The sequence below is a fragment of the Anoplopoma fimbria genome, chromosome 5, assembly GCF_027596085.1.
Source record: "Anoplopoma fimbria isolate UVic2021 breed Golden Eagle Sablefish chromosome 5, Afim_UVic_2022, whole genome shotgun sequence".
NCBI lineage: Eukaryota > Metazoa > Chordata > Actinopteri > Perciformes > Anoplopomatidae > Anoplopoma > Anoplopoma fimbria.
The window spans coordinates 11,468,200-11,482,446 of NC_072453.1; the positions used below are offsets into that span (position 1 = coordinate 11,468,200).

At 35.9% G+C, this 14,247-nt stretch overlaps 1 protein-coding gene across 1 annotated transcript; it reads right to left on the bottom strand.

The window, feature by feature from the left end:
• Nucleotides 1–12,819: 12,819 nt before the first annotated feature.
• si:ch73-256g18.2 (small integral membrane protein 36) lies at nt 12,820–13,165 on the bottom strand. Its single transcript, XM_054598315.1, is given in 2 exon segments — nt 12,820–13,006; nt 13,008–13,165. Coding segments are annotated over 2 exon segments (345 nt in total).
• Between the last annotated feature and the right edge of the window lie 1,082 nt (nt 13,166–14,247).

Genomic DNA, 14,247 nt, shown 5'->3' on the forward strand with positions numbered 1-14,247 from the left:
TGCACCTGTCCACATGTACATACCTGATGACTCTGTTTATGAATGTGTGCCGCCTCTCGCTGCTCTGCTATTGGTCAGTCAGCATCTGTTCTGTTGTCGTTTTAAGCTGAAGTTAGTAGTATTTTTATGATGTTTATGGAAAAAGCAAATATAAAAAAATACAGGAAAACATATCTTTAAAAAGATTTCACTCTAACCCTTACCCTAATACTGTGTCACAAAATGCCAAAAACTAAACAAAAAATACAGCAACTTTTGAAATGTATTTTTTTAATCGTCCAAAATGTACAAATTTCCTCCCAACTATTTTTGTTAAAATCATCAAATGTGCTGCAACAACGTCAGCGATGATTTCTTTTCATACATAAACAGATCAGAGAGGAACCCAAAGAGAGTCAACACTCTGAGCTTGTGTTTTGGGCCCCCTGAACCCCTAGTTGACCCTGGTGGACCCTAGTGGGTTTGATATTTGTTTGTTTCTATGTTTCTGAGACAAACTGTGTGAATCTTTAAATGTGTTAAAGTGAAGTTCAGTGAAACTGAAACCGACGCTGCAGGAAACTCAACACGTTACAATGATGTAGAGATTAAGTTTTAATACGATCCTAAATCAAAGAACAGCTGACACTGAGACACAAACAAGATATTATCTTGTGTGAGAAAAGATAACTTTGGTGTTTGTTTGCACAATAATATTGTTTGTAAACTAGATATGTTTTTGTGCTTTCAAAATAATATCTTGTGAAAACAGGAAGACACCTTTTTGTGTCTTGTGTCCACAAGATTCAGTTTTTTTTTTACAATTGCTAAAACACAGTTTCTGAAACAAGAAAAGATCTTAAATCTCTTCATTCAAAACTATATCAGCTCTTCTAAAATTGTATTTTTGCATCACAACTTTACACACAAATACTTACTACAATAATAGAAAAACACATTGTAGCTGATTATTAAACATTAAATTACAATTTCAAAATGATATTGTTTGTAAACCAGATATGTTTTTGTGCTTTCAAAATAATATCTTGTCCAAACAGAAAGACATCTTTTTGTGTCTTGCGTCTACAAGATCCAGTTTTTTGCAAGACTCCCCTTTAAACTCTACACGCAAAATTAAAAAATTCTAAATATCTCAAATCTCTTTATTCAAAACTATATAAATTATTTTAAAATTGTATTTTTGCATCACAACTTTACAAACACTTATAAAACAGTATAAAACACTTTGTAGCTTATTACTAATAACTATTATCATTTTTAATTTGTAGCGTTTTGTAAACACGAAAACTAAAATAATGCGTTTATTCTTAATACTGGTAAAATAATAAGTAAGTATCAAACACTTACTGAACATGAACATAGTTATTAGTATTAAACTGCAAACTTAATATAGTGTTTGTTGTTCACACCAAAGAGCAGAGTGGTTACAGGTGTTTTCACAGGTGCGTTCTGGGAAATTCAGTGTTGTGTTTCAATGGCAGTGTTGAGCAAACAACACAAAGGCTTTTAGTCTTGAATGATGAATGTAGATGATAATAATGTAGTGATTTGTTGTCAATAGTTGGCTTCAATAATTTAACAACAAGTTTCAGTTGTTGTTTTTTTGATGCCAATTACCAAAAAAATAATATGATAATGTTGTTATCATCTCCCTCATTTTTTTTAAGGTTAACTGTTCAGATTCCAGTTTTCAGTTTGAGATTCTCCTGAACATCACTGCCTCCCGTTGTTTGGCCGTTTTTCTAACAAATGACACTTTTGTCTTTTGTTTTGACAACAAAAGTAACATGTCCTTCTGTTGTCGTCCTCATTTGTGAAAGTCGATGGTCAAGTTTCATAAATGTTGCTGCAAAAGAAACAAAAATGTGACTTTCCTATCAAACAAACTATCGATTTATGTCCTCAAACTCTTTTAAAAATGTATTTTTTAACCACATAAATTGATACAAAATATTTCTCAAACCACACAGAAATTAAATATTCTCCTTTTTATTCAACATATAAACCAAACTTGTGCAATAGATTGTTCCTGGAGTCTTTGGCATGAACTTTATATTTTATGTTTTGTGTTTCTGCGCCCCTCCCCCGACCAAGTGAGACATGAATGTAAAACTGAACCAGTGTGTTGGCTGAGCGGTCGTCTACTGTGGAATCACTTTAGTCCTCTTTACTACAGACCAAAAGAATATAAAGGATATACTGATATATATATATATATATATATATATATATATATATAAAAATATATATTAAAGGTTTTAATGTTTATACAGAGATATTGTTTTTTTGTACAGTCTGTTTTCCTACATAGATATTTCGTGTGTATTTTGAAAGGGTTACATAGATATTAATACATATAAATATATTCTGAAATATTAGGAATGGGCATTACAGAACTTGATTTTCCTCCCTGTTTAGTAGAAATACCTCAAAGCCTCCATCTCACCTGAGCAGGTGTTTCATAGAGATGCTCCACCCACAGGAATGTACTCACAAACATGGAGCGCTTACTCTTTATTTTGTATTCTTTTTGTTCGCTGTGTTTGTTTCTTTTTTCTGTGTGTTCAAAGATATTTTCTTTCCTATATGATGTATCTCATGATCAAAATAAATAAATGAATTGAAGTTCAACTCCAGTTTGTGTCTCAGTTTTTTGTTCCTGTGTAAAACTGGGTTTAAAATGAAGTTCAAAGTGCTTTTATACAGTCAAAAAACTAACATAAAGATAACATACCAAAACATTTTTTTAGATGAATGAAATGAGATTTAAAAAACAATGAAATTAAAATAAAACACACAGAGAAGACACCATAAATAAAGTTAAAGAAATAAGTTGACTCAAATGAGGAAACAAAATAAATAACAACATGTCTTTAGACATAAATCTGCAGCTGATTAACACTTAACATAATCAATTTACCACAAACATAGATTCATAATGACAGAATGTTGATCCAAATCTGAATTTAGATGCAGATTATTGATACATCATTATGATTTTGTTAACGTAATCATCACACTTTCATCAGTTTAATAATAATTCTGAGTTAAATTACTTAGAAATTATAAAATGAAAGTGTGTACATTAAAAAAGAACCAAACTACTAATGGAGACAAAATGTTTAAGCTTTTAGTTCCACATTAAACACCAAAACATTTAAAATGCTTAACTGCAGAAAAAATGAAATAGAAATGCATTATATCTTTTTTAATTTAACGCTCATGATTATCACGTCTCCCATCATGCACCAACATAAAGTCACTTTTATATAAATTATATTTAACAGAGAGGAAACACTGAAGAGAAAAAAGGCATAACAATATAAGACATCAGGTCCAGTTGCATGCTGGGAGGTTTCACAACACACCTTCATCCTGATTCCCAGCATGAGGATGATGATGATCAGTCTACCAGCAGGGGTCAGCACCTCCCTTCAGACTGAATCACAATCAGTTATTATTCTGATATTTATCTAAAACAGAAGAAGAAAATAATTGATCAAAATAAAATCCTCCATTTCCTTTTTAATCATAATTCAGAGTCTTAACCTCAGTACATCACTATAACAAAACTAATAAGGTAAAGTAAAACTATTGAAATAGTATCAGTTAAATGTACTTTAAGTATAGAAATAACTGTATGAACCTTTATTTTCTTTTGCAGAAAACATTATTTTAGTTTTAAACTATAATCAAGTTGTTTAAAAATAAAAAAGAAGGTAAAAATAAGTTAAAATAAATAAAACTCAATTTGAAAAATGTTTTAAAACCTAAATCTCTATTTGCAAAAAATACTCCACGTGTCAAATAAATATAGTGACGTGTAAAGTAAAGTAAGTACAAGTACCTCAAAACTGTAGTACTAGAGTAAAAGTACCTTCAACGACAGAGAGTACGTTTAGTTTATTTTGTGTCATCTGATTGATTAATGGAACATATGATGTATTAATGGAACATCTGATACAAAGTTCCTCTCATTGTTTGTTAAATGTATTGTCACTTCACTTGTGACACCTCAGCCTCAGTAATCTTTTTTTTTTTTACCAACAATCTTCCTCAAACATGTGACAATAAAATCAGAATTAGGTCCCAACGTCATTAAAACATCAGACAGAGAACCTCTTTGTGTTTTCATTGGTCTCCTCTAGAGGCCCTCAGAGGTTCTTCATCTGTTCCCTGATTGTGTTTTACTTTGCGCACCATTAAAACACACCTGTCCGTCATTGATAATCACCTGTCTGCCATGAAAACACACCTGTACCTTGTTGTATGAATAACAGACTCTGTCCTTCTCCCCTCTGTAACATCAGTATCACTGCAATGATTCACAAAGTTGTCTCTCCTTTCTGTTCTCTAAAAGTCCATGAATTCAGGGAGACATTTCAGAAGACAGAAAGTCTCTCAAAGCATAAATGTAAGTTGACATGATTCTGACAAGAAGTTCAGTAGATGAGTAGTTTTAATGCAACAAAACACGAAAAGTTTAAAAAAAAGTTTTGACATTGAATTTTCCTCCATTTCTGTGTTTTCATTTCTTTATGTATTGCACTTTTTCTTTAATGTCTCGTGCAGAGAAGAGTTTTTTTTTCTCTTTAATAATGTACTTTTAATGTTTTGTTGTTTGTTTGATTTCCTGGCAAAATTTAAACATATTGAATGAAAAAAAAAAATGAAAACTGTAAGAAATGGAGGACAGACCATGAAAACGTTTTATCATGTTTGATGGAAACACAGTGGAATTAAAACGCTTCCAAAGTATTATTTCAATTCATTTAAGAATCAAACTGATTTATTGTTAGTCCTCTGGTTATTTTGATTCTCGGAAACCGAAAGTAAATACACCGTTTGTTAATAAATGAATAAATAAACCATAAATCAAAGTCCTGTCCGTCCCCAACCATTGGAGAACTTCCACTCCACATAAATACTGAGACTGTTCGTTAACAGATTATTCCTCCACTATGGAAGTGAACAATAATAAATAATAAATAACGCTTCCACTTGTTTTACTTTGAGCTGCTGATTATTAAAATGCCTGATAATAATCCTCACTCTCCTTCTTTTTCCTTTAAAGCTCATCCTGTTCTTAGAATCTATGATATTCTGTAATATTCCCTCTTCTTTATCCGATAAAATATCCTCTAAAGATGAGAGATGATTAATAAACTCACTAAAGGTGAAAGAATCCAACATGTTCTCCACCAGAGGAAACACTAACAGCTCTTTTACATTCATGCTGTCTCATATTTTAGCCTCTTTAGCGCTCCACTAAGTTGGAATTGTCGTTATGTAATACCATTTTCTCAAAGTGAAAGGGAGCAGATTAGGATAGTCTGCTAATCCCAGCAGTTCAGAGCGTCACACGGCGACAGCGGAGGTCTTTTTAGTGTCGCTTTAAAACCCGAGACTTCATCAAATGTATGAAGTACCTTCTTAGCAAACATCCGAACATTTTCACATCATAACATCTTGCTTTAAAGAGCCGTCAGAGCTGGAGGAAAAGGAGAATAACCCTGTCTCTGAGATCTAACTTCCCATAAAACCAAATTGCATTCTCAATTACGTTTTAAATCAAACGTATTTTCTCTCAGATTACAGTCACAGTTGTAAACAGAAGGTTAATGTTACGAATTAAAAGCAAAACAAACAATGCCGCATAACAACTTGTTCATGTTAAGTCAAATATTTTGGTTTGTCTTAAAATGAACATGTTTGTTACAATATTTAAATATAAAAAAATATCCACGTTGACTTTTGGTTGCAAATGGGACAGAATCAGCAATCTCCTGGGTGAAAGTCCTGTGTTTGTTTGACCCGTCCATCCTCCCCCAACATCCTCTATACGCGGAGAGGTTGTAGACAAAGCTAATGAAAAGGCAAACATCCACCATCCTGACCTCCATGAAGGACACTCCACTTCCTGTGTTGGACCTGCATGAATCAACCCCAGATACATGTATGGACGTTTGACTGCATGTTGTGATCAATGACTTGTACATATTTTGTGCTTTTAAAATGTCGTTTTGTAAACTACTTCATTTTTAATGTCCTGGTTATAAAAGTTCTGATATGTCACATAATAAGAAGGTTATTTCATCACAATGGCTGCAGGTCATAACAAAAGACACACTGCAAAAATACAGAGGCTCTTTTTATTTGATCTCAACATCCCTACCACGAATGGTATAAATCTGGTCAGAGCATCTCTTCTTTTTTTAATAATGATATAATGTTTCCTGCAAATGGTCCCTTATAAATAAATGTAATGTACACAAAAATATTTTTTTTATTGTTTTGAGAAATAGTACCAAATTAATTTTAACAAGCCTTAATGTGAGAAATCAAAACAAACTCTTTGACGTCTATAAAAAATCTGCTTTTCAAAGAAACGTTTGAAGATAAAACACGTTTGTTTTAGTCTCATTTATAGTTTACCACAACAACACATCATATTTTACATATTTTATGCACAACAGCAGTTAAAATTGTTTGTGTTTAAGTGGAAAGAAATGTTCAAACTGCTGCTTCCTTCTTAGTCGTCTGGAGCCGTTGCTAAATTAACTTTTTGTGTTTCTTTCTAGGGTTTTTATACAATGAAGTCATGTTTAAACTGCTTTTATCAGAAGCACTGTGATGGAGTCCCTGACGTTTCTCAGATTACATCTGACGTCACAGACAGACAAATAGACGGGTTTACTCGTCCAGGTTTTCTAGTCAGATCTTCGGCGTTTGCGTGCTGCGGTGGCGAGCCGGGTCACTGAGCCTCATGTCGGCATCAGATGAGCCGCCGGGTCAGGACTGAACACGACGAAATCTCAGCCTGTTGACAACCTGAAGCTTACGTAACCTTCCCAACAGACAAAAACACAGCACAGGGCAAAGACAAATACATAATACACGGTTCTTAATACTCTGCGGCGGGCACCATATAATCCACAAACATGGACTATGGAGAGGGGGGTGGGTAATTGTGCGATTCATATTATGGATGGGACGCAGCCATTGGACGGCTGCTCAGCTGGCTGTGTGCTGTTTTTTTTTTTATGTAAGAGGATTTGTCCTCTGTGGCACGAGTCCTCCAAAGACTCATGGTTGGATCATCCGTCGGACGGCGCCAGAGCCAATGAGCAAAGGCGCCGGCCTGACGTGGGGAGGCGAGAGTCTTTTTGGTCGGGGAGGATTTGGTTCGTTTCAGGAAGGAAGAGAGAGATTAGTTTGCTGTTTTTGTGCACAGAACAAATGTCATTTAGAACCAGTCAAAGAGAGAAGAAGAGTCTGTTCTGTACAGTGTCAGGGCTTCAACACATGGGTCTGTTGAAGTCTTTGATCCCAATATATAGACGATCTGTAGCATCCTAAAATCCATAAATGACCCCAACACAAAGACAAATCGACCTGTTGGGTATCTGATCCCAGTTAATAAACACATTAAGTAATTAAAACTTAGAACAGGTGGAACACTTACTTTAAAAGCAACCATCAAAAATAAACAAACTGGCAGTTAATTAAATCCCCAGAAACCGACTGACATTTACCATTGATCAACACCTCAGTTTCCCAGTGAGACACACTGAAAGCGTCCTGATGAGTCCAAAAGTCTCCGGCGTCCCAGCAGATAATTCAAGTCCGACTTGTTGTTGTCTTGTGTCTTGTAAACTCATGTGGTGCATGACACTCAAATCAATCAATCAATCAATCAATCAATCAATCAATCAATCAATCAATCAATCAATCAATCAATCAATCAATCAATCAATCAATCACTGTAGGATGTCTTTGGGTCTACAGCAGCATCTGGTCCAGTCTTCAGGCTTTGTGCTGCAGAAACATGGAGGGTGGTTGCAGGAGGTTAAGGGGCTTCTGGGAGTTTTTTCAGCAGGTGTGTCCGAGTCCCTAAAAAAACATGAAAATAAAGATCACATGATCTGATTTAATGGACCTCCATCTGAGAATAAAAAGAAAAGGTTTAAATTTTGTTTTGTTATTTAAATAATTGTGCTGCCCACTAGACTGAAACATCTCAATGACTGTTTGATGGATTTTCATAATACAGATATTCATGGTCCCTTGAGGAGGAATCCTACTGACATTAATGATTTTCTTACTTTACATCTCGCCATCATCTGTTCACACTTTTAACTTGTCCAATACTTTGAAAACTGATGACATTCCCATCATATCTCTGTATGAGATTAACAGATGTTGATTCCTCCGTGTTGTGGTGTCTCAGTTGGAGGATTTCCCTCCAAACAAACATCAGCTGAGTTTCTCTATCAGCTTCTTTTAACACCATCCAACAAATCTCCGTTAACGCCAACATCTGCTGCCTGCCACATGTGTAAACCTTAACCCTCTCCGAGAGGTCACCAGAGGGTTAGTCCCAGAGTCCGACATACGTCAAAGTGACGATAGACCAGCTTGCATCTCTCGGTCCATTCATTATTTCCCTGTCCAGTGAGGGTTTATGTTGTTCAGTTCATCTCAGTGATGAAGGGGGGGGGGTCAGGAAGCGGATTTACAGGCTGGTTCAGACCTTCATGCAGCCGGACGAACAGTTTAAGGTCTGGGACTCAGGGTCCAGAGTTTGGGGGGACGGGATCTAAAAGTCTCTGTTCGTCTCTCCACTCATTGAGTCACTGGTTTATACATTTTATTATTAAATGAATTAATTACTAAGTGAAAGACAGACGTTCGGACTAAAAAACAATCATGACCATGTTTTTTTTTAAGCTTTGTCGTCTGTTGGTTGATCCACCACTTTGGTCCAGACTGAACTATCTCATCAATCATTGGACAGATTAAGATTACATTTGTTTCAGATATTCATAGTCTCCAGAGGATTAGCTGTAATGATTTTGTTGGTTTTCTGACTTTTAATCTACTGCAAGCAGAAAGTCAGACGGAAATATCTCGTGGACGAGGTTTTACAGTTATGTGGCATCAACAGAGTGAAATGTCTCGACAACTGTTGAATAAACTCTGTCTCCTTGAAATTACATTAACATCCTAAAATGTATTTTGACAGTTATGTTTTGAAGAAAAAACTAATTTATGTGTGCATTATGTCGAATGGAAAACGTTTTCAAGGAAGGGACTTGTCTTTGGCCGAGTTGGAGTGGATGGTGGGATTACAAAATTCAGGAAGTAACAAAAGCATTTTGAATTAAGATTAGAAAAAGAGCACACTGAAAAAATGTAAATGTTAAGCAAAATCACTTGTTCTGTAAGCCATAATTAGTTGGACATTTTCAATGCAATGTCTTTTTTGATTGGTTTTCACTTCTTTTTAGTTAACTGCACTGAGCTAAACTTCTTAATTAGCTCATGCTTAATTGTGACAAAAGTTTTCTTGGGTTCCAAACACTGAGGTTTAACAAATAGTGAGAATATTTGTTCAACCCGATGCTTCTCCTTTGTGAGAGTGAAAGTTTCCACCAGTTGTTTCAGTGAGAACACATCTGTAACATCTGTTTACAGCATCCAGAGGATGTGTGTCAGAGGGCGGGGCATCGATGTAGAGCTGCATTTAAACAGCTTTACGTAAGGTTTAAAACGATTTACACGAAACATTCAGACCATATTTGATTCAAAATGTTCCAACTGTTTAAATAATTATCTTCTTGCAGAGTTCAGTATGTACAGAACACAAGCAGCTGTGTTTAGAGCAGCCAAAACATACACAGCAGCTGGCTTGAACATTGTCACATGTTAGAAACTTAAGCTTGTGTGTGTCGGCCTGTGAGTTCATTTTAAAATCTCTGAACAGAAGTTGAGTTTTCAGAACAAAAAGAGAGGAAAGCCAAACATTTAAACATTGTTCATTTTCCGGTGCACATGATCTGTTCACATTTTTATCTCTATTCATTAACACTCAAATGGTTTTTTTAATAATAGTTAGAAGCTCATCAGACTTTCATACAAGAGACAGGAGTTCATGTTCTGTCACTGGCCTGCAGGAAACGTTTTATTCTTATTTTTATTTACTCCCTAACCTTAATTAAGTGTTTTAGTTTCCTAACCATAAAAATAACTAAACCATAGTTTATTTCTCATTAAAAAAAAGATCTTTCCCTAATTGGAATCATACTGTTGAAAGCAAGAATTAAAAAAACGTAGAAAGGTGTGTCATAATTTTCCAAAATCAACATTCTTGTCTGGTGATATGGTTTGAATAGCATTAAACTGAACAAGGTTTGTTAACATCTAGAGTTATTTATCAAACCTCAGTTTTTACTGAACCTCAGAAATATACACAAGAATTCAGTTAGAAAAATGGCAAAGCATTAAAGTTTGCTTGTCTATTATTTTTCTCGTGACCAGATATTTCCACATTCAGATCAGAATTTTGTGCAAAATTAATATACATTTTCATGTTCTGCTAACATTAAAACTGATGCATTCAGAAGTTTGGGTTAATTAAGCCCTGTCTAATTCTCAGGGTGTCAAATACAGAAGTTGTGGCACCATGCTTTTTAGGTAACTCTTATTTGAAGCCGTCCACGACAATATTTGTCCCTAAAAATAATATGAAAAAAACATGATTATTAGCTTTGAGCAAATTAACTTTCCTCCTACAAATTCCAGCAAATCAGTTTTCAGAAAGGCGGACATCCTTTGTCTGCTTGATGAAACAGTTTTACAGAATGAGGACTGGATGAATAGATGTGTTAAACAAAAGCAAGACTTTCACCCAGGAGACCACTGTCTGTAACCCATGTGAAACCAAAATTCAACATTGACTTATTTCATGTTATATAAAGTACTTAACTTATGCCATGTACATAACTAAAGTTATGTAACAAATGTACTTATTATAAACCAAACCACGATCTTTTCCTAAATCTTAGTGACGTCAATCGGTCCTGACCACGTGTCAGTATGTGACGAGTTGGGCATGAGAGCAGGATTTGTGGGATTTCGAAGGGTTATTTTTGCATCAGTACTGCAGTTGTACTGGCATTGGTATCCAAGCTTTTTTTTTTAAATACCATGAATTCAGTTCTAGTGTAGTTTAGCAACCGAAAATATTTAGTTAATCCAAACCACCAATAGAAACGTCAGGTTTTATAGACAGTCCTGAATTATCAGAGAGCAAGAGTTTCTGTCATTTTGCATCGATATTTAACCAAACATCATCAGTCTGGAGGAGTTGGTAAAAACCATGAAATCAGTGTAGAAGCAGAACTAGATGAGGCAGAAACTGTCTTAGCACAATAAAAATCGACTTCACTTTTGATGTCGACAGATCAGCAACTAATTAATCAGGTTTTGATTTGCTGTTAATCTGATTATGACAGAATGGGACCAATCAGCTGCTCAGACCTGGACGTTGTGACGACGGCCTGGATTTGGGTCGAGCACTCAGACACATATCAGTAATAATTGATTTCCATGCATTTGCTAATGCGTAATGGATTACAGTTGGAACATGCAGAGTGTGGCACGACATGTACACTATGTATGGGACGAACAGATGCCCTTGACACACAAGGAACTGAACATATCATATCTGAACACAGATGTTCACATGCAGGATGATTTAACAGATGTTGTTCTTTTTAGAGAAATGCTAATCTCTTTGTTCGTGAATTCCGTTTTTCATTTACATTGACTTTGGTGGAGTTTTGTTCTTGTTTTGAAGCCTCTGGAGCAACTGGCCTGATAGTTACAAGTGTTTTCTTTTTTGCTGTTAGTTATAATAATTGTACAGTAGCTGATGTTATTGAAAACAATATTCTGGCAAGCAGATGTGTTGGTTTGACCCATAAAAGCCCACCGGCCTTCACGTCACACACAAACATCCAACTACATTCATTCTCTAGCCGCTTACCATGAGCTAAACTAATTCTAGTCTTCACCAACTAACAAAGACTTGGGATAAATGAATAAAGCTTTAAATAAAAAGCTTAATTTTGGGGGGAAAATGTCAGTCCCCGTAATGCAGGAGTCCTCACAATGTAGTGTGCTTTCCGGTGTCCCCACTACGTCATGTTGAGTCCCCACAATGTCAGGGTGCTTTCAGGTTTTTGACAATTAGTTGATTAATTGACAAGTTGATTGACAGAAAATTAAATGACCATTTTAATAACTGATTTACTGTTTAAGTAATTTCTTAAAACAATTCTAAATTTGATGGGTTTGTTTGTCACCATGCGACATGTACAGCAATTTGTTTTTTTCTTTTTATGACATTTTATGGATTAAACAATCGATTTGTCTATTTGATAGAATAATCATAACAAAAATAATAGTAAGTTGCAGCCCTAGTTTGGGTCCAAGTAATGTAATGTAAACCAGAGGCACAGACATTGATTTTTGGATCTTCAACATTTTATTGATAAGTAATATCTGCTGCTTTTCATTCATGGATCCTTAGTATTATGAGTATTATGTTGTTATAGACTGTATCTTATATTTTGGGTATCAGTTTGTGTTTGAGGTGTACACTGAAATGTGAAAACATAGATAAAGAATTAATGAAATATAGCAGCCAATGTCACTATTACACATTTTGTAATTGCTCTTTTAATTGCAATGATACTTTTTCCAAACACGTTTTGTTTAGGCTCATTTTCCATTGTGTTAATTACTGATGGACATGTTTGCAGGTATGGGGGGGGGGGGGGTTATAAAACTTTTTGTGTGGACTCTTCTGGCTGCTTACCTCCTGCTGACACTCTCAACAGCTCTTCGAAGACATCCAGATGTTCAAAAGTAAAAACAAAGAGTCCAGAACTAAAAACACTGAACAAAGTGACACAACAGCACTTCATGGTTCTCCTTCCTCCTCCTTCCTCCTCCTCCTCTTCCTCCTCTTCCTCAGACCAGAGTACTCCTCTTCTCCCTCTCCCTCTCCCTCTCTCTCTCCCTCTCTCCTCGGTCCCGGCTCATGTCCGGCGTAGGCAGCTCGCCGTGGCCCGCCGTGTTGTTGGGCTCATAGCGGGCCGAGGCGGGGGAGTTCTGCATGACCACCAGGCGGATGGGCGACTGGCTGGGCGGCGGCGGCGTTGTCGGGGGCGTACTCCTTGGTGGGGTCTTTGCCCCGGCAGTCGTACAGGATGCAGGAGATGAGGAAGACCAGGAGCAGGATGACATAGCTGGCAACCAGGATGATGAGGTTCAAGGTGACGGGGTCAATCTCCAGGTAGAATTCCATGAAACCCATGGCGCCGCTTCATATCTCGCCCCGGAATCCAGGGGGACGATGGGTAAAAATCTGCAAAAAGAGAGAGTATGGGGGAGAGAGGAAAGAGAGGTGGCAGAATAATAATAAAAAGACTGTGCTGATGGACAGCTGGCTGCAGAGAGAGAAAGAGCAAAAGGCAGCAGAGAGATGAGAGGATGAGCTGAGAGAGAGAGAGAGAGAGAGAGAGAGAGAGAGAGAGGGAGGCCAGACGGGTTTGAAGCTTTGTGCTTTAAACGACATTAATCCTCGCTGCTCCTCCAACCTTGAATTTCAGCAGCCAATGATTAAAGCTGCTCAGTTTTAATAACTTAAGCCACCATTTTGATTTTCCCAACTACACACGGACAAAATGGAGGAAGTGGACTTGAACCGCACACCTGTCAGCTCGCCACCAGCGTCACTTCGGGGATTTTGGGAGTCATGTAATAAGTATTAAACAACTGCTTTATTATGTCACTCTGACCGATTATATATTTTTTTACATTTGAAATCAAATTAGTTTAAAAGCACATCAGGTCACAGGACAGGCTGAGGACTCATATCATTGGAAACATATCATTTTATGAATACTGGGGTGAGCATGTTAGCACATCCTGGTAATGACAGCTAGAGGGGTTTTATTAATAAAAATGCATCCTCTCTAAATCTCTACTTTGTTTTGAAAATAAAGTCAAAATAGAAAGCGGAGAAAATTTGCTTTAATAGATTGTTATGCTGAAGATCACTTATTGCTAATCATTAAGTTTACACCTAGTAGTATGCTGTTATTTCATTCTTTCACATTTATATTTGTATTATTTGTTAATATTAATAAATTCACTCTTTCAGATTATTATTATTTAATTTGTCCTTTGACAATAACTCTCTCACAGTTTGATATTGATATTACATGCTTAAACTATTAACAATTACACAATAATGTTTTAAATTTAATGACCATATATGTATTGTTTTGCAGTCAAAATTTAACAATACAGACAAAAAAGCTGAACAGTTAGAAGTTTGAATGAAGTTCAGTAACAAAAACATGGAGGGCAGATTAACAAACAGCTGACTGTAGT